The 25,945-nt window shown below is 40.0% G+C and overlaps 1 protein-coding gene across 2 annotated transcripts in view; it reads right to left on the reverse strand.

Moving 5' to 3' along the window:
* hk2 (hexokinase 2) overlaps positions 1–20,298 on the reverse strand; it is a 229,748-nt gene extending 209,450 nt beyond the window's left edge. For both annotated transcript variants that reach the window (XM_051894147.1, XM_051894146.1), the window contains exons 1-3: positions 20,044–20,298; positions 13,528–13,690; positions 2,804–2,952 (exon numbers count right to left, since the gene is read on the reverse strand). In XM_051894147.1, coding sequence (XP_051750107.1) covers positions 2,804–2,952; positions 13,528–13,690; positions 20,044–20,106 — 375 coding nt within the window. In that variant the 5' untranslated portion in view covers positions 20,107–20,298. The remainder of the gene's footprint in view (positions 1–2,803; positions 2,953–13,527; positions 13,691–20,043) is intronic.
* Positions 20,299–25,945: the final 5,647 nt, after the last annotated feature.

The following is a 25,945-nucleotide window of genomic DNA, read 5'->3' on the forward strand; positions in this document are numbered from 1 at the left end:
ACTCGTAAGGCTTTCATTCATCTTCGGAACACAAATTAAGATATTTTTGATGAAATCCGAGAGCTTTCTGTCCCTCTGTTGACAGCTACACAACTACCACTTCGACGCTTCAAAAAGTTCATAAAGAGATCGTAAAACTAATCCATATGAATTTAAGTATTTTCTGAAGAGACTCTGTCACTTTGTATGATGAACAGATTAAATTTAGGATTTTATTCACATACAAAACATTGATCAGCGAATATAAACAGAAGCTCAACTGAACCTGCTTGATGCGTGAGAAATCTCTTGCGGAAATTCAATCGTGCTGCGTAACGCGAGAATGAACCTCATTGGTTCTCGCACGTGTCAAGCAAACATGCTTGAGCTTCCGTTTACCACAACTGATGTATGAGTTGATGAATGTTTATATGTGAATAAAAGCCTAAATTCAATCTGTTAATCTATTTCTCTTTAGAAAATTCAGAACAAACCACTCAATTCATATGGATTAGTTTTACAATCTCTTTATGAACTTTTTGAAGTGTCAAAGTGTCAGTTGCATAGCTGTCACCAGAAGAAAGCTCTTAGATTTCATCAAAAAGATCTTCATTTCTGTTCCGAAGATTACTGAAAGTCTTACAGGTTTTGAATGACATGAGGGGGAGTAAATGATGACAGAATTTCACTTCTGGGTGAACTATCCCTTTAAGGATCCATTACAGTTAAAAGTGACCTTTGCAAATATGTCTAAATGTAGCCCAATATGTTCAATAGCTAACTAATTAGGTGGATAAAAAGTCTATGTACAAGAACCAAGGTAATCTTTCAAAGTGCAAGTTAGTCCAAAGGTGTCGTTTTTTCATCTCTTAAGTATGACATTTTGTAGAGGCTACTAAATCATAAGCACAGTGTAATGGTTTTGAAATGAATAGCTCTTTGTATTTAACTAAAGTGGAAACAAGCCTCAGAGAAGCTCTTGAAAGTGAAAAGTTCCCATGTGAAAATCTACTGGGTACAGACAATCAATAATTTGTGCAGACTCCTCAGGTCATACACTCCATTTTGAAATTACAAAGCCATAATGCCATGGAGTGTGAGAAGCCAGGTGCAACTCATCATCTTCTGCCAGCTGGGTTCCAACTGTACCTTCCCCCTCCTGGTCATGCACTCTTATAAAGGACCCTTGTGACTGAATTGAAATGTCCAAACAGTGAACACATCCACTGCCAAAACTAACACAGAAAAGTAGGGATGTCAGGAAACATTGGTTTGGTCTTTCACCAGATATATTTCAGTTCCCAGCCACCAAAGAGACACTTTTCTGCATTTTCATTCAACACAACAGTTCATTTATTTAGTTTTTAGCTATTATTTTTTAATTTTTCGGCAGTTTATATGACTAATATGATGAAAAGTTTGTTGCAGTATCTCAAACTGCTTTATATTGTTTGCTAAACCAATAATATATAATTGACTGCATTTTATCATGGAAATACGATCTTTGCATAATAGCATATTTATAAAAAAAAAATAAAACATAAGAATATAAAACAAATTGACATGTCTATTTTATACAGTTAGGATTGAACCATATGAAATGTGTTCCAATGTTAAAACTGTAAAGTTAAAAAACTTTAAACCGTGAGCAAGTGTAGAATAAAGAATGTTCATTATGTGCATTAAAATGATTTTCTTATGACGCACATTCATTTGGCCTTTGTCTAAACTGGTAATTTCATGCAGACAGATGGTATTTTGCACTGCAAGTGAGAAGAACAAAAGTATTCAATACATCTTACCTATTGTAAGATGAAATATGAGAAATGTTAAAACCTTAATAAATTCATATGAATCCATTTCTACATCTTCACAATCAGATTGAAAAAGAGGACAGAGTTTGACTTTGCAATTTGCAATTAAAGAAGCACCCATTATATGTGTTTCTACTATCAAATACTTCATTGCGGTTGACTTGTTCTTGTTCTTGTCTAAAAGACAAAGTTAATTATAATGCATGATTAAAATTATTTTTCAAACAGGCCCAGAGATAAAAACAGATGCTTTGTTTGTTATGGTTAATTGGTTAAATGTTCATGTGCAGAGATACAGAGGCTCTCACTTCGTTCTTAGGTGTTAAAAAGTTCTCATGCAAAACTTTTAGGTGCATACGCACAATAAATGTTCTTACTCTTGTTTTAATGTTGATGAATGCCGATTACTTACTCTAAATAAGACCTAGGCCTAGATTGTTGTTAGCCAGATTGTTATTTACATTAATATATTTGGCAGATGCCCTTATCTAAAGCGAATTACATTGCATTCAAGGTCCACATTTACATTTTTGTCAGTCTTGCTTTCCCTGGGAATCAAACCCATAACCTTTGCATTGCTAGTGTCATGCTCTGCTGTTTGAGCTACAGAAAAGTTATGTAGAACCTTTACCAGACCAAGCATGTATATCATACAAATCATATTTGTTACTTTGGAATAGGGATAGTTCATCCAAAAATATGACATTTTTTTGAGATGTTATTTTGAAATTTTCCAGTTTTGGTTAGCATTGCCTTCCATTGTCTAGAAAAACAGAAAACCTTGGACAACTCTCAAAATATCTTCTTTTATGAAAGAAAGTCATACAGGTTTGGAACAAAATAAGGGTGAGTCAATTTTTAGGTGATCTAGCCCTTTAAATATAATACACCTAATAATGAATCAAGATTTCTGCATCATGATTTCTGCATAATATCTTTCCCATGAGAACTTTCTGCATGATAATTTTCAGATGTGGGTTTTTAAACATGATTGTGCACACCCTCCTCACCTCTGTCCCACTGCCCCTCATGATGTTCTCTGGAATGGCATAGATCTGGTTCTCCATCTCCACATTTTGCTTCCCATTACCGGACACCCTGACAAGCAGAACCCGAAAATTGGTTCCACCCAAGTCCAGGGCAAGGAAGTCACCCGTTTCTACAAACAAATTGAATGTAAATTTATCTTAAGAGAATAGATTTCAAAAATAAAGACAACATTAGGTGATCATGTTTCAAGAATAATCACATAATAAGAATTTTACAACATTAATATTTTACAAATAGTCCACATTTCGACAACAAAGTCAAAACATCATAACATACGGTATTTTGAGAATAAAGTGTTACAATTTATTTTAAGGTGATGTTATTACAGTGTATTTACAGCAGGGCTCCAGACTGCGCCTAAAACGGTCGCATTTGCGACTAAAAATATTAATTTGCGAGTGATATTTTTGCTGAGGTCGCCATTGGCGACCATACAAACTCACAGTTATCACTGTAAAATTTGCATGTTATTTGCGTGTTCCGTGAACAATAGCCTATCACATCATTTACTGTGTTGACATAATTAAACGAGATGCTGCATGTGAATGTTTCACTGAGTTAGAGCTGCGAAATATGAACAGGTAGGGGAAAATTTCACACACCAAACAGACGCCAAAGAACTAGAGCTGATGAAAGCCGACTGTGTTGTTGCCTCGCGTCGCCTGCGTCGGTGCAAAACAGCGGCATTTGAACACACCGTTCTGCTCCTGCGTTAAGGAGACAACTGCTATTTCTTCATATAAATTCGTTTATATTCGTCATGCAAACAGGGAAACCGGCTCTACAGACTGCAGATACACACACAATGCAGCGCGTGCTTACCCTTTGAATATCAATCATGCTGATCACTTTCATTATTCCACTCCGCTCATGCACATCAGATAAATTTAAGGTCATAAAAATTCTTCAGTGCCTTAAACAGTATAACAAGAGTATAAACAATCATTTTAAGGCGTCTTATGTTTTGTGGATGGAAAAACAAATCGCGATACACCCTAATGTGATTATTAACTTTAATTTCATTAAAGAAATGTGAGAGCTGCATGTTTTAAAGTCAACAGATGGCGCTGTTGCGCGTTCTTTAGAGCAGCTCGCATTCAGTGATTAGCGCATATTTGTCAACCGATTGCTTATGAGCTAATGCTGATCAATTATCACAAAGTTTACTTTACATTATTTATATTATATTGTGTTGTAAACGGTTGTAGCAACATTTTTTAATCCTCATCTGAACTTGAATGAGCAGCAAAAGTAATGCACAGACATTTCAAAATAAGAGTCCCGTTGTATTTCAAAGTAATCAAAGTCAAGCAGTATGTATATCAATTGCCCCTGTTTATTTGGTTGCACAAACCAAATTTAATATATTTATATATTTATTTCCATATATTTATATTTATTGTCATTTGATTCAAAATAAACTGTTGTAGCTTCAGGATGGAAGGACTAAGAACATTATTCAATATAAAGATTTTACTAGCATTAGGGTTATTACAGTCAACTAAAACCATTAAAAACATTTTTTTTGCTTGAAATAAATGTTAATGCTAAAATAAAAATCTATACAAACTAAACAGACATGTTTAAAAACAACAAAAAATAAAACTAAAAACAAAACTAAAAAATTAAAACTTAACAAAAAATGAAAGCAGAAAATATAAAAATCTAATCGGATTCAAAATATTAACAAAAACTATAATATTATTAAGTGAAAATAGTGACATTCATTTCCCAGAAAAGTCACAAGATGAAAAAGCTGAAACTGTAAAGGGGACATATATAAACACCACAGGATGACTAAAAGTAAATGATTTTAAAATTTTAAGTTCATTGTTGTGTGGCTCTTAAAAAAATTATTTGGCGCCTGTTTTTTCCCCCTATAGGAGCCAATGGCTCCTTAATGATTTTTTTTGTCTGGAGCCCTGTTACACAAACAAGTACTGAGTAATATTAATTAACTACATGTACTTACTTACTATAGAGTTAGTTGCTTGTAATTATGCATAATTTACTATTATTACTATACTAAGTACATGTAACGTGTAACTATGTCATCTTAAAAATAAAGTGTTACCAAATAAAGTTGAAGCGTTATGAGAACAAAGTCGGAATGTTATAAAGTTGTGAGGAAGGTAACATCAAATGGGACATTCTTATAAGGCACATAATGTGGCTTAATGAACTAAAAAAAAAAAAAAAAAAAAATCAAGAGAACAATTTCTCTCATATTCCCATAGTCAATTACACTGTCTATTGCCAAAACAGCCACACCATAATCCAATGGGAAAGACAATACTTGCATATTAAACCTACATTAAACATTATTGTTTCTCAACACTTTATGACTTTATTCTTGTAATGTTACAACAGTGTTTAATGTAGCACTAAAATGCCATCACACTAATTACCTCCTTGTAACTAGATGTTAAGTTTCTGAGCACTGTGTGTGTTGGAGGAATTTCAAATTTTTGCAAGCTCACAGCACTTGGTTTTTTTAGTACTTTTTATTTCCAAAGACGAAGGGAAATAGGGATTTCTCATGATATGACCTCTTCGGAGCTTGTCCTCGCATGCTTTTCTATGCTGAACACACCTTAAAGGTCTTTGAGAAAGCATTTGTTAAACTCACGAGGTGAGGACAGGACAGGTGTCTGTCAGCACAGGCATGACCCTCTGCTTTAACATACAATGTCAGTATAACATCAGGCTTCATGCACCCAACACTAAGATCTTAAAAACTGCATGATAAACATAGCCTTTGCAAACAAAATGTTTAGTGAGAATTAAGTTACTTAAACCTACAACCATGTCAACAAGAAAAGTATCACTTCAAGAGAAAGCAAAAGGTGTAGCAAACAGGAACCGCTGAATCATGATGAGAATAAAGTCCCTGAGTAAGCGGGGATGGCAAGCATCCATTTGGACACAAACTCACCTTGGTCTCACAGATCAGTATCGTTCCCTTGGCAACACTTCCTAGCACCGTTTTGTGGCGCACACCCACATGACTAAATTTCTGTGTGCAGACATTCTTTCCAGGAACCCGACTACAGTTATTCTTTTCACTCTCTGCTTGAGACATTGTCTCATACCACGTGCAAAGTCAAACACTCTCAGCTGCCAGTGAAAGCACTGGGTTGGCGTCATTCACACACACTCAAACACATCAACAGTGACGGTTGATAATAACACATCTGGAGAGCTGGATCAATCATTTCATCTCATCTCACAACAAAAAGGAACAACACTTCCAGGACAGAACAGTTGTGTTCCACAGGATACTCACTATTTGGGTCAAGCTAAAGACAACAATATACCTCCACCCATGACCTGACCCGCATGGAACCTGATGCCAACAGATTCCCACAGGATACAAACATGATGATAAGAAATCATAGATTTGACCAGGAAAGCACACCACACACCAACAGATTGCATTCACAAACAACTAGAGTCCCTTCTGTGAACACGGGAAATCTTGCAAAATCTCTTGCATCAAATGTGACTTTAGAGTAAACAAACATGGCGGACGACTGGTGTCATGAGAATTCGAGCCCCCCCTCAGGAATCGGGTCTCCTTTAGGACCCAGGCAGTAATGCCTGATCAAACATTGTTATTGTGATGTCTTATATTACTATAATACTAATTATAACCTATTTCACTATTGTATGATGTTTATTGCACAAACAACATGCTTGAAATATAAAATGAATGCCTATGTATTGCATAATAAAACAAAATGGAAACAGATATTGGAAGCATTGATTTCACAACCTATAGCTTCAGTTATATATTAGTATATGAACTGTTGTTAGTATTTTTAATTAATGTGATTAAAAAGACATTAATGGTCATTATAATGCATTTTAAATGATATAAATCATAACATGATTTTGCAGGCGCTAAAAATACTACCCATTAAAAGTCCAATGGGATCACTCTGGGTCCTAAAGGAGACCCAATTCCTGAGGGGGACTCGATTTCTCACCACACCGGCAAGAAGAAATGGCGCATATAATGCAAAGACTGCTTTTTACAGAAAATTTGTGGGGGGAAAAAAATGTTTAGATGAAGTCATGGAGACGGTGTGAACATGGACTTTACAAGTCTTCCATCAGCTCGCTTTCTGATTAGGTATTGTTTCGTTTTACGTGATAATCTCCAGAGCGTGCGCATGTTTGTCCTCAGGGTTTCCTCCCACACAACATGATTTCTGATCATGTTGAATATTTACGATTCTAGATTCGGGCGGCTCTGACGTTATTCCGAGCAGATTCAGTCACTCTTAACACTCTTCACACCACAGGAAAATCTGATAAGATAATTTGTAGAACCATCAAGATAATCGGGACTTTACCTAAGATTGTCGGAAGGGAAGAAATCTGTCCAAAATCACCCCGAATATTTTGTAGTGTATGGTGGGCTTAAGCTACGCTTATAAAACCTATGTTATTACATTCGCCCCAGTTTCATGGCTTAAGCCTAGTCCCAGACTAAAATGTATGTTTGAGCTGTTTTAACTGAAAGCAACTTGCACTGACCTATCTTAAAATATGTGAGTGCCACTGTTTTGTCCCAAGAAGATACACACCAGTAATGTTTTTTTCTAAAGCATGTTTATAAAAGCTACTTAAATGTTCTAATTGAACTAAGGCCTAATCCTGGCTTAATCTAAGCCCTGTTTGTGAAACCAGGTCTAGATATCACAATATCAAGAATAACATTTTTAGCAAAACATTTCACAAAAAGATGTTTGTTCAGGTTGAAAATACAACAAGATGCATTGTTAAAAAACAAAAAGTATTTGGGCACCTTGTTTTGTACTATACTACTGTTCAAAAGTTTGGGGTCAGTAAGATTGTGGCGAGGGGGGCGTGGTTCAGCGGAGTCGGCAGCGGGAGAGAGAGTCAGGAGACGAACGGTGAGTGAGTGGGTTAAATGCAAATGACGAACACCTGTCTCTTGTTTCAGTAATTGGTGTGGAGAGAGTATATAACACCAGGAGAAACAGGAGTGGGGGAGAGAGAGACGGACTACTGACTGCTGCCCCGCTGGAGATGTCTTTGTGAGAGAATTGTGAATGATTTATGACCGCTTTGTGCCTGTCTGCACCCCTTTTGTTTTTGTATTTGGAGAATTAGTGCAAATAAAAGCAGTCAGTAGTCAAGCCGACCCTGTCCTCTTCCTTCCTGAATCCTGAACCTTGCTACACTGGTGCCGAAACCCGGGAAGGAAGACGGAAGCCGCCGCCATGCAATCGTCCTCCGGATCGCCATTTGCGGAGATTATTACCTCCCTCGCGGTCATGCAACAAGAACAACACCAGGCCCTGCTGGACTTGAGACAGGATCAAGAGAGGTGCTTCCAAGTCGTTGTTCAAGCCCAGCAGGAGGACCGCGAGAGGTTCCGGAGCTGGATTGACCGGGAGGTTCGACCGGAAGCCCTGGAACCTCGAGCTGTGCCCGCCCACCTACCACTCCACAAAATGGGATCTGAGGACGACCCGGAGGTATTCATCGACCTTTTTCAGAAGACGGCCGAGCTGTCGGGCTGGCCGCAGGACCAGTGGCCGATGCGCCTGGTCCCGTTGCTCTCCGGGGAGTCCCAGATAGCGGCACAGCAGCTTCCGGTGCAGAATCTCCTGGTCTTCGACGACCTGAAAAGGGCCATCCTCCAGCGGGTCGGCCGGAGCCCTGAAGAACATCGCCAGCGGTTCCGTTCCCTGGAACTGGGCGAGTCCGGCCGACCGTTCGTGTTGGCCCAACAGCTCCGGGACTCCTGCCGCAAATGGCTGTTGGCTGAGGGAAGCGACGTGGAGAAGATTGTCGATCGAGTGGTACTGGAGCAGTTCATTACCCGGCTCCCACGGAGGACAGCAGAGTGGGTCCAGTGCCACCGCCCCACGTCGCTGGACTCAGCCATCCATCTCGCGGAGGACCATATGGTGGCGTGCCCAGGGGTCGGCGAACCCCTCCCATCTGTCTCTCTCTCTCTCCTTCTTCCCCTTCTGTTTCTCTCTCTCGTCCTGTCCCTCTCCCCAGGTCCCGCCCACCTGTCCATCCTCGAGTCCCGCCCCGGGGGCGGGGCGGGTTTGACCAGAGCCAGTTTGGGGGTCCCAGAGCCCCGCCCAGGAGGGCGGGACTGACTTCCGCTGGACAGGACCCCGCTCCTGTTTCTCCGCTTTCTCCACGCCAGTCATTTACCCCACTCCCTGCCACTGGGGCGGCGGGGAGGTCTGGGCCAGCCTGTTGGCGTTGCGGGGACCCGGAGCATTTCGTGGACAGGTGCCCAGTGATGGAGGTTGGGACAATGGTCCGGGTCCCGGACGCCCCGCAGGCTGCCCCCGGTCAAGCTGGCTGGTATCAAATACCTGTGAGTATCAAGGGGGGTACCTATCAGGCCTTGGTGGATTCAGGCTGTAACCAAACCTCGATCCATCAAAGCCTGATTTCAGCCGGGGCATTGGATACAAGCCGCGTGGTTAAGGTGCGGTGCGTACACGGGGATGTGGTGGTATATCCGGTAGTGCCGGTCATTATCCAGTTCAGGGGCCAAAAGCATAGCGTTGAGGTGGCAGTTAATCCGCACCTCCGGCATCCGTTAATTTTGGGGACAAATTGGCCAGCATTTTCTGAATTATTGGGTTATTTATGCACGGATGCCTCTTGGGGGAAAAAGGCGATGGTTGGGGATGCGCAAGTACAGGCGGGAGAGACTGAACGGGGACCACTGAGTGCTGCTTCAGGGGAACAGAGTGAAATTGAGAGAATAATTCTCTCGGATCGCGATGACTTTCCCCTGGAGCAGTCTCAGGATGAGACCCTAAAACGTGCATTTGAGCAGGTCCAAACCATCGACGGTCAGCCTCTCCAGCCTGGACGGGCGCTTACCTATCCATATTTTGCAGTTATAAAAAATCGGTTGTATCGGGTGACCCAAGACACCCAGACAAAAGAAGATACAACCCAGTTGTTAGTTCCAAGGAGCCGCAGGGAAATGCTTTTCCAAGCGGCTCATTCTAATCCAATGGCTGGACACTTAGGACAGGCAACAACACTAAATCGCATCATGACCCGATTCTTTTGGCCGGGCATTCACGAGAATGTGCGCAGGTGGTGCGCGTCTTGTCGTGAATGTCAGTTGGTAAATCCACCGGCCACCCCAAAAGCGCCTTTGCGCCCCCTCCCATTAATGCAGGTCCCCTTCGAGAGAATTGGTATGGACCTCATCGGGCCATTAGAGCGATCAGCCAGGGGACATCGCTTTGCATTAGTCATTGTGGATTATGCAACTCGATATCCTGAAGCAGTGGCCCTCCGCAGCATTTCCGCGAAGAGTGTTGCGGACGCACTGTTTACTTTAATCTCCCGGGTGGGGATTCCAAAAGAAATCCTCACCGATCAAGGCACGGCGTTTATGTCACGTACTTTACGCGAACTTTACGAATTATTGGGCATTAAAACGGTCCGTACCAGCGTCTTTCACCCACAAACTGACGGGCTGGTCGAACGTTTTAATCGCACGCTTAAAACCATGATTCGTAAATTCGTGCAAGAAGACGCCAAAAATTGGGATAAATGGTTAGAACCCCTGTTGTTCGCTGTGCGAGAAGTCCCGCAAGCCTCCACGGGGTTTTCCCCCTTCGAGCTTCTTTACGGACGCCAGCCCCGCGGGGTACTGGATGTCCTGAGAGAAACTTGTGAGGACGGACCATCTCAGAGTAAAAACGAAATTCAGTATGTAATGGACTTGAGAACAAAACTCCACACTTTGGGGCGGCTATCAACGGAGAATTTGTTACAAGCCCAGGACAGACAGAGCCGGCTGTACAACAGGGGAACTAACTTACGTAAATTCGCACCGGGAGAGAAAGTGCTTGTATTGCTTCCAACGTCAAGCTCTAAATTATTAGCAAAGTGGCAAGGACCATTTGAGGTCACACGGCAGATTGGAGATCTCGATTATGAGGTTATACGGTCTGATAGGAGAGGGGCACGTCAGATTTATCACCTCAATCTCCTTAAAAAATGGAATGAGGCAGAGGCAGTGATGTTGGCGATGGTGATTGGTGGAGAGGATGATCTCGGGCCAGAGGCGAATACCAAACACCAATCTCTCGCACTGGCCCCCGGAGGAGATCATCTCTCGCCCTCCCAGCTCACTGACCTAACGAAATTACAAGCAGAGTTTGCGGACGTGTTCTCGCCCCTACCGGGCCGTACTAATTTGATTCAGCACCATATCGAGACAGAGCCGGGCGTGGTAGTTCGCAGCCGGCCGTACCGTTTGCCTGAACATAAGAAAAAAGTGGTTCAGGCAGAATTAGGAGCAATGCTTGACATGGGCGTAATAGAAGAATCCAACAGTAACTGGGCGAGCCCGATAGTTTTAGTTCCGAAAACGGACGGCTCGGTTCGGTTCTGTGTGGATTATCGCAAGGTGAATGCTGTGTCGAAATTCGACGCGTATCCAATGCCACGGGTGGACGAACTGCTTGATCGGCTCGGTACGGCTCGGTTTTATTCGACACTGGACTTAACAAAGGGATATTGGCAGATCCCCTTGTCTCCATTATCTAAAGAAAAGACAGCTTTCACCACGCCATTTGGATTACACCAATTTGTTACCCTTCCGTTCGGGCTGTTCGGGGCTCCGGCTACCTTTCAGCGTCTCATGGACAGGATTTTACGGCCCCATGCTGCGTATGCTGCTGCCTATTTAGATGACATCATTATATTTAGTCATGACTGGCAGCGGCATATGCAGCATTTGAGGGCTGTCTTGAGGTCGCTGAGAGGGGCTGGGCTCACGGCCAACCCGAAGAAGTGTGCAATTGGGCGGGTGGAAGTAAGATATCTGGGCTTCCACTTGGGACATGGGCAGGTGCGTCCCCAAATTGATAAGACGGCAGCAGTTGCGACCTGTCCGCGTCCCAAGACCAAAAAGGAGGTGAGACAGTTCCTAGGGCTGGCGGGATATTATAGAAGGTTTGTACCTAATTATTCGGACCTCACCAGCCCTTTGACTGATCTCACTAAAAAGGAGGCACCAGATACGGTCCAGTGGACGGAGCCGTGCCAGCAGGCCTTTACCCAAGTGAAGGCTGCTTTATGTGGCGGGCCGTTGTCACACTCTCCTGATTTTTCTCTCCCTTTTCTGTTGCAGACAGACGCGTCGGACAGGGGGCTGGGTGCCGTCCTGTCCCAGGAGATAGAGGGGGAGGAACGGCCGGTGCTGTACATTAGTCGGAAGCTCTCGAAGAGAGAGACTAAGTACAGCACCATAGAAAAGGAGTGTCTTGCCATCAGGTGGGCCGTCCTCACCCTCCGCTATTATCTCCTGGGACGGGAATTCACCCTCTGTTCGGACCATGCCCCCCTGCAGTGGCTCCACCGCATGAAGGATACCAACGCGCGGATCACTCGTTGGTATCTAGCTTTACAGGATGGATGGCTCCCCGGCCTGAGTCGGGCGGTGGGGGTATGTGGCGAGGGGGGCGTGGTTCAGCGGAGTCGGCAGCGGGAGAGAGAGTCAGGAGACGAACGGTGAGTGAGTGGGTTAAATGCAAATGACGAACACCTGTCTCTTGTTTCAGTAATTGGTGTGGAGAGAGTATATAACACCAGGAGAAACAGGAGTGGGGGAGAGAGAGACGGACTACTGACTGCTGCCCCGCTGGAGATGTCTTTGTGAGAGAATTGTGAATGATTTATGACCGCTTTGTGCCTGTCTGCACCCCTTTTGTTTTTGTATTTGGAGAATTAGTGCAAATAAAAGCAGTCAGTAGTCAAGCCGACCCTGTCCTCTTCCTTCCTGAATCCTGAACCTTGCTACAAAGATATTTTTGAAAGAAGTTAATATTATATTCTGCAAGGATGCATTAAAACTGATCAAAAGATTTTGTAGTTCAAACAAATGCTGTTCTTTTGAACTTTCATTAAAGAACCATGAAATTAGTTTCACTGTTTCTACAAAAAATATTAAGCAGCACAACTGTTTTCAACATTGATAATAATAAGAAATGTTTATTGAGCAGCAAATCAGCATATTAGAGTGATTTCTGAAGGATCATGTGACACTGAAGCCTGAAGTAATGATGCCTGAAGAAATTCAATACATTTTAAAATGTATTAAAATAGAAAACTTGGTATACTTGGTAAAATAGAACTTGGTATACATGGGAAATTGGTAAAATAGAAAACCCTTGGTGAGCATAAGAGACCTCTTTCAAATGCTAAAAAAAAAAAAAATATCTTACTCATCCCAAGGTTTTGAAAGGTGTCCGTGGCTACTCCGCTAAGACACCTATGTGCACTTGAGAAGAACAGACTTCATACATCTAAAAATGACCTTGAGGTCATTTGGTTAAATGTCAAAGGAAAAGTCAAGTCAGTTCTGAGAAAATCTCTTGCATTATATGTTTGCAGGTGTTGCATGGTTGTTGTTTTTTTTCTTCTTTTCAAATGCATTGAAATTCTGTGGATTCAGCTGAATTGAGGCACTTTTTGAAAATTGGGCTAAAAGTGGCCTATTTTACCTGAATTCATACTACATTTCTAAGTGCGTTTTAAGTCTTCAAATACCTTTTGGGATTGTAAAAAGCTAAACTTGAATGTCTTGGTCTGTTCTGATGACGTTCCCCCCCGCCCCCATCTACATATGTCAAAATCTAATTCTCATTACCTGTGCCGTCAGGTGTGGAGCGGACGAAGGTGGGGAGCATCTTGACGGCTGCAGTTGGGTTAGTGTCTCTGCCTAGTCCTTTATCCATCTCTTTCCTGAACCGCCTGGAGACATCCATCAGGTTCTCATCAGACAGTCGCATGTGGTACAGGTACTTATCCACCTGAGAAAACCAAATGAAGGGGGAAAATTCACTACATTTTCATCTTTTCTGGAGTTTTTCTTCTTTATATAGATCTAATTAAATAATTTACTTCTACCGAACAACACAGAATTACTGGTTTCTGCATATTCATACCCTTTTTATTATTAGATAAGTTTTTGACAAATATCATTAATACACATTCTCATATAAACGTACAACATGATATGGGGTATGGTAATAATTGCAAACTACTATACTATTCATATTATTTGCAGCGTTAACTCTCCACAAATTTTCTGCAAGCATTGAATAGCCAGGGTTCTCACAAAATGGAAATTAATTTTATTTTAAATAATTTCATAGAGCACTCAAAAAAAGCTATTTCTAACTCATGAAATATTTTAGGTATGAGCAAATTCACAGGATTGGAAATCATTTTAGGTATGAGCATATTTACCAGGCCTGGAAATCGAAACCTTAAAATTCACTTATGATTTTTTTTTTACTAAATAATCAAAAGACTATTGCCTATATATATGCAGTAAGCACTTCCATTCTGAAAAACAGACTTGATTTTATAAAGTCTAAAGCTAAAATACAACAGCATAAAATAGCACATTCAGCCTTACTGATTATATTTTGAACACAAAGTAACTTTCTGTTCAAAATGTAATCAGTAAGGTTGAATGTGCTCTGGCACGCTGTCTGACGCTGCCAATCACTAAGACCTGCTTTTCTTTGGCCAATAGTAACCTGAGACTATCCGCTTATTCTTACAGTCCTGATACCAGCTAAAGAATCTTTTACAAGAAAGGGAAGCTGGAATGTCCCACACTCGATTTCACTCAAAGGTCAAATGGTGACTTCAAGAGAAGCTCTCAAAAGCTGTTATAATGGATGAAGAAAGAGCCTCTTTAGGCAACATCCTTTCAGATTGTAAAACAAAACTCTGAGGTCCGTGGCAGCATGTTTAATGATTGACAGTGGAACTAGTTTTGTTTGCAATTTTAGCTCAATAATATTTCAATTCTCTGTTAAAGTTCACCTTGGTGAATAGCATGAACAGATCACATATATTAAAGCACATTTCATACAAATACTATACCCACAAAAACATGCAGATAGCATTCACACATATTCCACCTCAGCAAGAGAAATGACCTTGGTAAACACTGACAACTACTGTGAAATGTGAAGCTGTTTCGAGTATATAACATCTGACACCACAGGGGGACAAAATCATCATGGTAAATCGACCTACAGTATGTTCCCTACACAGGGTTCAACAGGGCTAAAGGCTCCCCTCAAAAACAATATGCCTGATCCTCTGTGCCTTAGTTAAGAGCATAAAAAAACAAAATATATTTATTTTTATGGATTATTTCACAATTTATGTGAAAAAAGAAGCTTGTTTTGATTAAAAATGAAGTAAACATAAAAGGCAACCAGGTACAGTAGGGGCAAAAGGACTCTGGAGGCGCTGTTATGATACAGTGTAGAAAAAAAATTCTATTAATATAGCTAGATACTTTGAAAAGTAAAAATTTATATATACACACACACATAAGTCCAGGTTGGTGGTCACCTTGAACTCGAACTTGAACTCCTGTCCTGTACATACTGTATGTAACAGTACACAGTACTATGATAAACGAGTACATAATTATCACGTTAAGACAGATGTATTTTAATAGCATCTGGTTTAAACTTCAAGAGTAAACACAGCACTGCAGTTGGTACGTTTGATTAATTTCTGTGAATCAACAAACTGCTTTAAAAAAAAAAAAAAAATCAATTTAAAACACTGATTCAATGATTCATTTGCTTCATCATTTTAAATGTTCACAGAAGTCTCTGTGTGACATTTTTATATTTGAGCAGATTCATAAAAATTATGAAATATACTTCTTTGTGCTCATTTAGTGAATATCCTGATCATGAATTTAATCAAATGTAATAATATAAAATAAATAATATTATTGATATAAAATGAATAATATTATTAGTGTTTGGTTAAAATGGGTTTTAAAAGTTTTTTTTAGTTTAAAAAAACAAATACTGATATATACATCAGATATCATCAGAAGTGTGAAGTTTAAAGGGATAGTTCACCCAAAAATGAGAATTTGATGTTTATCTGCTTACCCCCAGGGCATCCAAGATGTAGGTGACTTTGTTTCTTCAGTAGAACACAAATGATGATTTTTAACTCCAACCATTGCAGTCTGTCACTCATATAATGCATGTCAATGGGAACTCCATCTAGAAGAGTCAAAAAAACATGCACAGACAAATCCAAATTAAACCCTGCGGCTCGTGACGACACGAAACGATCGGTTTGTGCGAGAAACTGAACAGTATTTATATCATTTTTTACCTCTAATACACCACTATGTCCAACTGCCTTGAGCATCCGGTGTGTGAGATCTGAACGCGCTCTGACAACGGAAGTGATGTCTCGCACTCATTGAAGTATAAGCGCAAGAGATCACTTCCGTCATCAGAGCGCGGAGTGGTGTACTAGAGGTAAAAAATTATATAAATACTGTTCGGTTTCTCACATAAACCAATCGTTTCGTGTCTTAGGACATCAATGTGCCGTCACGAGCCGCAGGGTTTAATTTGGATTTGTCTGTGCATGTTTTTTTGACTCTTCTAGATGGAGTTCCCATTGACATGCATTATATGAGTGACAGACTGCAACTGGTTGGAGTTAAAAATCATCATTTGTGTTCTACTGAAGAAACAAAGTCACCTACATCTTGGATGCCCTGGGGGTAAGCAGATAAACATCAAATTTTCATTTTTGGGTGAACTATCCCTTTAAGCTACATCGCCCAGCTGTATTACTCAGTATATAGTTGACACTTTTTGTTAAGTTCAAAAAAATATCCCAGGTTAATTCAGTAGTTAAGAACACTGTTCAATAGGCCAAAGATAATGTTGAAAAAGTAATTATTTTAATTAATGTCTTGCCCTGGGGCCATTTCTATTTGGGGCTGAACTCCACACCTTTCCAATTACATGCCAATTTCAACACCAACATCTTGTTTCACCTTCTTTTGACCCCAACGCACACAAGGACAAACAGCACTTCAACAAGGGTCAGACTGTATTGTGATTATACCAATACAGAAGAAAAGAGGACCCTTAAGAGGAAGGAATACGGAAACTCTTTTCATTTGCACAAGACGTTTCAGAACTCTTGTACGCAAGACAAGTGTGTAATAATTCGAGGATATGAAGAAGGTCAGAGTGTGTGCATTGAATGATCTAAAAGGAATCTGAATCCCAGTGTTTTTTTTACTGCTTTCATATGACAGCTCCACAAATACAACATAGACATAGACAAGATGTTCCAACATAAATCAACAGAGCTTAAAGCACGAGCTTATATAAGCCGAAATTTTATGAACAAATTCTTTTAAAGCTCAACGTTACATAGGGATCTTATTCACATTAGCCTCGAAAAGCATTTTGAAGCTTAAAAACAAGTGAGTTTCATTTCATTAAACATTTTCTCAACTAAACTTTACTTTTCCTAGCCAATATTAAATTACTTTTACTAAACGGTCAAAGGTCATTTTTTTATTATAATTGTAATAGGATGAATCAGGGTAATTTTGGACATTTCGTAATCTGGGCACGCCTAAGCACTGTTGTGTACATTTCTTGCTCGAACTTCTAAAGAATGTTACAATGATTATATCCCAGCCTTCATGGTGAAATGTTTTCTTTTGTAAAACAAAAAGATATTTTGAAAATGTCTCATATATAATCATAATATAACAGCATAATAATGCAAGTAGGCCTACACACTTTCAAATGACAATGAACTTAACTCTTAAGAATATTTAGACTATATTTAGGCTACTGGAACTGAAGCGTAAAAAAATAATAATGTTGAATAAATAATAAATAAACCTTTGCTAAAAAAACTGCAAAATAACAAGTAGAAAAAAACACTTTCAAATGCACAAAAGGCACTTATATGGAGATTTTCCATCTACAGGTTTTTCCCTGACCTTATTTTCTCAGTAAAGTAAGGGTGCACACTATGGTCAGATGTCCATATGAAGAAAGACACAGATTTAGAAGTCAGATATGGCCTTTTGAGGTATCTGTTTTTCTAGAGGCATGTTTGAAAAAATTCTTTTAACTTGAGTGCTGTGTTTTAGTGCCGCATCATGCACAAGATGCTGCGAAAGACGCAAGTGCAACAGTCAAACAAACGTGTTTCCATGGAAAAACGGTGCAGTGGAATGCACTATCGCTTTAAAAGCTGAATTGGTTGGTTTTTTTTTTACTTCTTTGGGTATTTTCATGGTGAGTAACAAGTTAAAATACTAAAAGTTAAAAGAGCATTTTAAAAACCAACATAAGGTTTTTAAAAGTTGCTTTAGATAAAAACCCAAATGGATTCAGAGGTTTAAAAATTATTTCTAAAGTGTTTGCTGAGTAATATAATTTCCTCTGAGAGCTTGAAGGATCATGAACCCTTAAAAAACATTTTTTGAGATGTTAACAGGTATGTACAGGCTGCACATCAATGAAAACAATAATAGCACTCATTATGTTTATTTTTATGTTTTATTTTTATTTTTTTTTTGGTTTAAAAAGCAAAGTTGAACCAACGTCACGAAAAGTGAGGTATATGTCTTAATTTGGAGTGCTGGCTGCCGTGTCTGGAGAGTATGCGTCATCAATTTCTGAGCTTTTTTTCTGCATTATTCATGAGAATTAAAGGGTTAGTTCACCCAAAAATGAAATTTCTGTCATTGATTACTCACTCTAGACCCTAGACCGAAAGTCTTACGGGTTTGTAACAACATGAGGGTGAGTAATTAATGACAGAATTTTCATTTTTGGGTGAACTAACACCTTATCTCTTTTAATCCAATCAATGTTCTGTATTATGCATGAGATCGCATTACAGCGAAGAATTCAAATGTCATAAAATTACATGACACTTTAAACCAGAACAGTTTCATTAAAATATATTTAAGAGATTCTCTACTCTGGCATGAGGAACATAGCAGTGGTTCTTCATTTCATATTAATAATTTGTGTGTAATTCTGGAATGTCCTATTCGGCATTGTGTTTATTATATCATCTGATCCCAGAGACTGTTAAAAATAAAGAGGCAACTTTTACACACAGTATATTAATTTCATACAGTTGATGTTTGTACAATGATCCCATTCATCTTGCCATTTGTCGATAACGAATAAGATACTATGGTAGTTTTAAAATCCGAGGGTAAAAGCCGACCTGGCAGACATCTAACCATCCAGTGCAGTTTCATTCACACAGCACAGGTTAACCAAACAAACTCACCTTTGTTTGGTTAACCAGTGCTGCGTGAATGAAACCGCACTGTCAGTTTGCTAATAGAATACAGTTGACAGTCTTGTTTATAATCAAACTTTTTATTAAACAGGGCTGTCAGTTGTATTCTGCTACTGTATTAACACAGATTATGTTTTGGCACTTATTACAATAAAAATGATGGCAAGCATGTGTAGGAGTGCAGGAGCATGAAATATAAATATCTTGGTAAGAAAACATCTAGTCATTTCCTGAGTTGGTCTGTAGAGTGTGAAGGACAGCAAAAAGAATAAATCAGATGTCGCAAATTAACTCAATTCACAGTTCTTTTGTGACAGTGACTACGTGTCAGAGGTCACAGAATTCACTGCATGGTTTTGTTATAATGGAATTTACTGAAGTCGCGCGCCGAGGAGGTGACGCACGTGACTAGCAGGGAGCTAGTGTCTCGGGTTACCAGAGCAACATTCGCTCCTACGTCGTGGCAGGAAGCGCCACAAAAACTTGTCCAGCTAGTTTATCCAATAACATTTTTACGTTTATTATCATTGATTTTTATAGACCATGACTTCACACTGGCGGCCAGACGGTTATATCATATAATACAAATATATACATGGGCACGAATATCATCGAACGTTATTATTGGTAAGAGCAGCTCCCAACTCCCAAACTACGTACTTTAAAATGCGGAAACTGTCAGTTAGCGGCTGACGCACAGAACTCATGCGGTAAGGGAAACGATGTGGGGAAATTTAGAAAAGGAAATCAATATAATGGAATATTTAATAAACTACAGGAACCCAAAGCCTGGTATCAGTATCCTGATATCACCTTGTGTTAAGTGATGACCTCGCTGTCACACACACACGTGTAGTAGTTAAAGGATGTGAACGACTTACAATAAAAACCAACCAACAAACAAACGAGCATCGTAACTGACCGATAATGTCCTTCACACATCCATCGGCCTTATTAAGTCAATATACCATGTGAGATGTCGATAAGCCGGCTTTTACCGCGAGCCGGCTACAGTACTTACTTTCTGGACGTGGTCATGATGAAGCTCAGTGAAGTAGTATGCCAGTAAATGAGAGGCGATCATCGTCTTCTGTCAACTTGGGGTCTCTTAAACTTCTTGAGTGTGTTGAAGGTGATCTAAACTGATTGTAAGTCACTTAGGGTACGTGCTCATGTTCTTCAAGTTTCTCAAACTCTTTCTCGGATATGCGCTATCCGGTACGATGATGATGATGATGATGCTAAGTGATGTCACTGTTAATTCCACCCACTTCACACAGTAGTAATTTGAGCAGTTTTACGTCACTGAGATTCTTTCCGCTGATTGGCCGCAAAGAAGGCGTGTCAGACTTTATAGACTCTGGAACTCCCCACACAGACTCTAAACCAACACTGTTATAATTTATGATATAATAAAATGATAATTTTGTATTTTTTTTTATCCAATTTTCTGTACATATGTCCTAATTCTTGGCAGTTTGATCAAGTCGTGAATCAAAAAAGAGATGTTAAAAATCGCATATGATATTATTGCACTTCTAGATCATATAAAGGAATAAAATATAGTCTAGGTTGCAGCATGAGTAAGTTGAGTAAGTTGCAGCATGAGTAAGTGCTCTTCATCTGAATTAGACTCATTTTGTCTGTATGACACAACCTAGAATGGAAATGTGCAGCTAGGCACGTCTCCTTATATGACATAATACAGCAATTTCATTGTGACTTCTTTATTTTTCATAGCAACAGTGTCTCGACTTCAAACCTTGTATTTGTCCATCTACACATTTGGGAGTCTCCAATGTTTTCCATAGCTCAGTCGGACGTGATATGAACTACGGAGAATTCAGGGAGAGAAAATGACTTATTAAAAACCATGTGACCATCTGTTACAGTCTAAAACACAGCCATGGAACTTGTTGCCAGATTCTAATTAGAATATTTTTAATTACATGTACTTTGACATGCCATTATGTCACTGTATTTTATATGGGAAAACAACAAGAGTGCTGTACAAAGGAAATTATTTTTGCAAGTGATAGTGTTGTCAGTACAGTCTCCTCCTTTCACTGAATCACACTTTTGAGATACATGCAACACCACTTTGCCTACTAATTTGGGTTAGTATGATTATAAATTCACAGAATGTCTTTGGAGAGAGCTGGTCCTCTGTTATCAGATTAGCATGGATTGAGTTCCTGACATCCCACAGGCACATTAATGTAAGACAGCAGCTGATCAGATTCCAAACCCACGATGTGCCTCAAATGTTCACAAAATCATAATTGTGAGAACACCTACGGTCTCTTGCATGTACAATTGAAATACATAGGCACACTTTTTGAGTTGTTTTCAATTTTGTGCCATAGAATAAATGTTGGCTTTTTGTTGTATTTTTAATCAGTGTGGTCCAGGCCTGGACTTTACATTGATTGTTTGCTGGTTCCCACCTCCTTCTTCCGTCCTTTGTTAGGCCTGGTCCCAAATGGCACCCTGAACCCTCACGGTCTTCCTCTGAGTTCGCAACTTCGTGATGTAATGCCACTTTGACTGCCGGGTAAAGTCCTCTACGTAGCTCGCAGACTTGCCGGCTCAGCTGAAGTGCACATTGAGGGTGCATAGTGGCTGCAAAGGGGGCGCTCATGAGCACCTTCTGATACCTAAAATGATGAATGGGACACCCTACGGTCTCATGGACTTAACGGACACGCGCACGCGGCAGCCGTTGTAAGTCCAGAAGACCGAAAGTGCATAGAAGTGTGCCATTTGGGATTCACTTAGAGTGGTGCCAAAACCCAGGAGGAAGGAGGAACGGGCTGTCAAAGAGCCCGGGAAAATCTGTGGGAAATCTGCAATGCCATCGAGCATGCTGAGTCAGAAGAGTCTGCCACAATGGACGCTCGAGGCAGTGGGTTGGAGTGACTTGCCGGGGGGACGGACGAACTCGCTGCCGTCCGCCTGGGTTGTGGAGAGGCGGCTGCCGTCCGAGAGGGAAAGGAGGAGTCACCGCCGTTTGCCTGAGGCCGGACCTTTCTGCTGTCTGGCATGATGGGGAGGAGCTGGAAACAGGGGACTCACTGCTGGGTGCCCAGGCCGGAGGATACGTCGCCGTCCACCAGGGGGCGGAGGAGTCAGAGAGCCGTCCATCGAGTGGTATCCAGTGCCACCACCAGGCATCGCGGAGGAATTCACCCAGCTGGTGGAGGACCGGATGGCAGTGTTTTGAGAACTGGACCCAGATTTTTTTTTCTTTTCCTTTTTCGTCTGTCCCGTCTCGCCTCATCCTTCCATCTCCTTTTCTCTCGCCTCGTCTGTCTTTACCCCCAGGTGCTGCGGTCGCAGTGAAGGCCCGCACAGTCTCGTGGGTGGCACCAGGCTAGCAAAGGGCGATGGGGGTATGTGGCAAGCAGGGCGGGGCCGAGAGCTGTGGGAATGGAGTGAGGCTGGTGGCGCGAGTGTTAAAGGGTTAGTTCACCCCAAAATGAAAATTCTGAAATTAATTACTCACCCTCATGTCGTTCCACACCCATAAGACTTTCGTTCATCTTCGGAAGACAAATGAATCATCTTTTTGATGACAGAATGCTGTCAGATTTCCTTCCATTGACTGCCTTGGTAACTACCACTTTGACACTTCAAAAACTTTATAAAGAGATCGGAAAACTAATCCATATGAATTGAGCAGTTTAGTTCAAATTTTCTGAAGAGAATCAATCGCTTGTTATGATGAACAGATTAAATTTAGGCTTTTACTCGCACGTAAATGTAACGGACGTAGGCAGGTAAAAGCTGTGCTTGTAAACCTCATTTCCCTGATCTCAAGAGGCTGCGGTCTTTATCCTCCTTGTCATTGTGCTCGACTCCCATGGGGGCAGACCCGGGTTTGAGTCCCGCTTAGAGCAGGTGGTTCGAACAGGAGAGGTTACATAAACATTGATCAGCGAACAAAAGCAGAAGCTCAACCTAACCTGAATAATGCAAACCTCTTCTGGAAGCTCAAACGTGCTGCATAACCAATGAGGTTCATTCTCGTGTGTTATGCAGACTCTTAACCAACACTAGTATGATAAATAAAATGATAATTTTGTAATTTTTTATCCAATTTTCTGTACATATGTCTTATTTTTTGGCAGTTTGATCAAGTCATGTTTAAAAAAAAGAGATGTTAAAAATTGCATTTGATATTACGGTATACTTCTTGATCATTTGTCAGTGAAAGCTCAGTTTAATGGGTTTAACCTGAGCTTTCGCTGACAAATGATAATGGGATGCAGTTTTTACGTATTTAAGAATAAAGGAATAAAATATTGTCTAGGTTGCAGTATGAGTAAGTGCTCTTCATCTGAATTTCTCATTTTGTCTGTATGACACAACCTAGAACTATAAAGTAAATGTGCAACTAGGCACGTCTCATTTTATGATATAATACAGCAATAGTTTCATTAGGACTTCCCTGTTTTTCATAGCAGCACTGTCTTGACTTCAAACCTTGTATTTGTCTATCTACACATTTGGGGGTCTCAGATGTTTTCCATAGCTCAGACATGATATGAACTAGGGAGAATTCAGAATGTCAGAAATCACAGAAAATGACTTATTAAAAACCACGTAACCATCTGTCTAAAAAAGAGCCATGGAACTTGTTGCCAGATTCTAATTAGAATATTTTTAATTACATGTACTTTGACGTGCCATTATGTCACTGTATTTTATATGGGAAAACAACAAGAGTGCTGTACAAAGGAAATTAATTTTTCAAGTGATAGTGTTGTCAGTACAGTTAGTCTCATGGGTGCCACCCAGACTGCAAAGGGCGATGGCGTTATGTGGCAAGCTGGGCGGGGCCGAGAGCTGCAGGAACGGAGTGAGGCTGGTGGTGCGAGTGTTAGTGAGCATCACCTGCGCGCCACACCGGTCTCGAGTCCCACGGAGGAGCTTTGGAATGATAAAAGGAGGAAAGATGATCGTGAAGGACGAGAGAGGACCAGGCCTGGACTTTATGTTTATATGCAACAGTCTTCTGAGAAGGGCGGCCACTTTACCTTTGTTTTGTTGTTTGTTTATTTTGTGATTAAAGTTTTACATTGATTATTTGCCGTATTTATGTTATGTTGTTTTTTTTGTCATTTCTTTTCCATGGTAATATCAAACTGCTAAAAATTATGTGATGGAACAAACAACTGTTCTAATATATATATATATATATATACAGTCAAACCAAAATTTATTCAGACACCTTGAGCATTTCAGTTTATTTACTATAGTAATAAAATATGACAAAATGCCTGTTTTATTAATTCATTTGATCCACCTGTGTCTCGTTAATTAACTCATCACCTTGTTTAGTTCCCTTTGTTGGTCACATGTGTATATATACCCAGTGTTCTCCTTCACTCGTTGTCCTTTCTCGTTCATGTTCACACGTGAGTTATGTTATCTATCCTGTTGGAATCTCCTGTGTTATATTAAAGTATTGTTGTTATCGTCATATATATATATATATATATAATCTCAGTATGTCACAAAAGTGAGTACACCCCTCACATTTCAGCAACCATTTTAGTATATCTTCTCAAGTGACAATACTATAGAAATGAAAATTGTATATACTTTAGAGTAGTCAATGTGCTGCTTGTATAGTAGTACAGATTTACTGTCCTCTAAAAATAACTGAACATGCAGCCATTGTTGTCTAAATAACTGGCAACAAAAGTGAGTACACCCTAAGTGAACATGTCAAAAAAAACTGTGTCCAAAGTGTCAATATTTTGTGTGAGCACCATTGTTATCTAGCACTGCCTTAATCCTCCTGGGCATGGAATTCACCAGAGCTGCACAGGTTGTTGCTGGGATCTTCTTCCACTCCTCCATAATGACATCACGGAGCTGCTGGATATTAGGCACATGGCGCTTTTCCACCTTCCGCTTGAGGATACACAAATTTGTATGGTCCTATCAAGCAGACAAAAACATGAACATGATGAATAGGACATGTGGCTTTGCATGGTTAAAAGACGTAGAGCTGTTATCACTTAGGGTGTACTCACTTTTGTTGCCAGCTATTTTGAAAATAATGGCTGTATGCTGAGTTATTTTCAGAAGACAGTAAATCTGTACTACTAATCAAGCAGCACACTGACTACTCTAAAATATATCCAAGTATCATTTCTATAGTATTGTCCCTTGAGAAGCTATACTAAAATAGCTGCTGAAATGTGAGAGGTGTACTCACTTTTGTGAGATACTGTATATGTTCAAGTTGTAAAATGTTGGTAAAATTCAAAGGTATCTTAAATTACTTGCTGCAACAAATGCAATTTATTTACTAAAAAGTTGGTAAAAGACAAAAAAAAAAAAAAAAAAGATCATTTGTGGTCACATGAAAGTCTTCTTTGATTAGGGTTTTCATAAAACAAATTGTAGAGAAATTGATGTTTCTCATATGTATTTTATTAAAAATAAGAACAAAGCCAAAAACAGAAAATAATTTTTTTGATGTCTTTCACAATTGTATGCAAGGCTTGGAAAAGTAAGACATTAGCCCATAGTTGTGAATTATAGAGATATTTTCTATTCCTGCTGATATCGTCTCTGATTACTGTCCAGCAGACTGAGTTAAAGACATTGTTTCCTCCTCTTTTTTTTTTTAAATTATCATTATCTATTTATAGCCTAAAAGTTATGTTGGACTTAGGTGTGTTTTATGCCTTTAACAGGAATGTAATGAAGCTGAACAGGATGTTTACTTTGGATTATTTTCAAGCTTCACCACACTAAGATGTACAGTTTTTTTTATTATTGAACTTTGCTAAGAATATTTTGTGGATTATGATCATTTGTATACATCCACTTAACTGGTTCATAATGGATGATTTCTTACAGAAGAAAGGTGGTGAAAGACAGTATGTTTTCAGTGCAATAGCACT

The sequence above is a fragment of the Ctenopharyngodon idella genome, chromosome 5 (assembly GCF_019924925.1).
Source record: "Ctenopharyngodon idella isolate HZGC_01 chromosome 5, HZGC01, whole genome shotgun sequence".
In the NCBI taxonomy this organism is placed as follows: domain Eukaryota; kingdom Metazoa; phylum Chordata; class Actinopteri; order Cypriniformes; family Xenocyprididae; genus Ctenopharyngodon; species Ctenopharyngodon idella.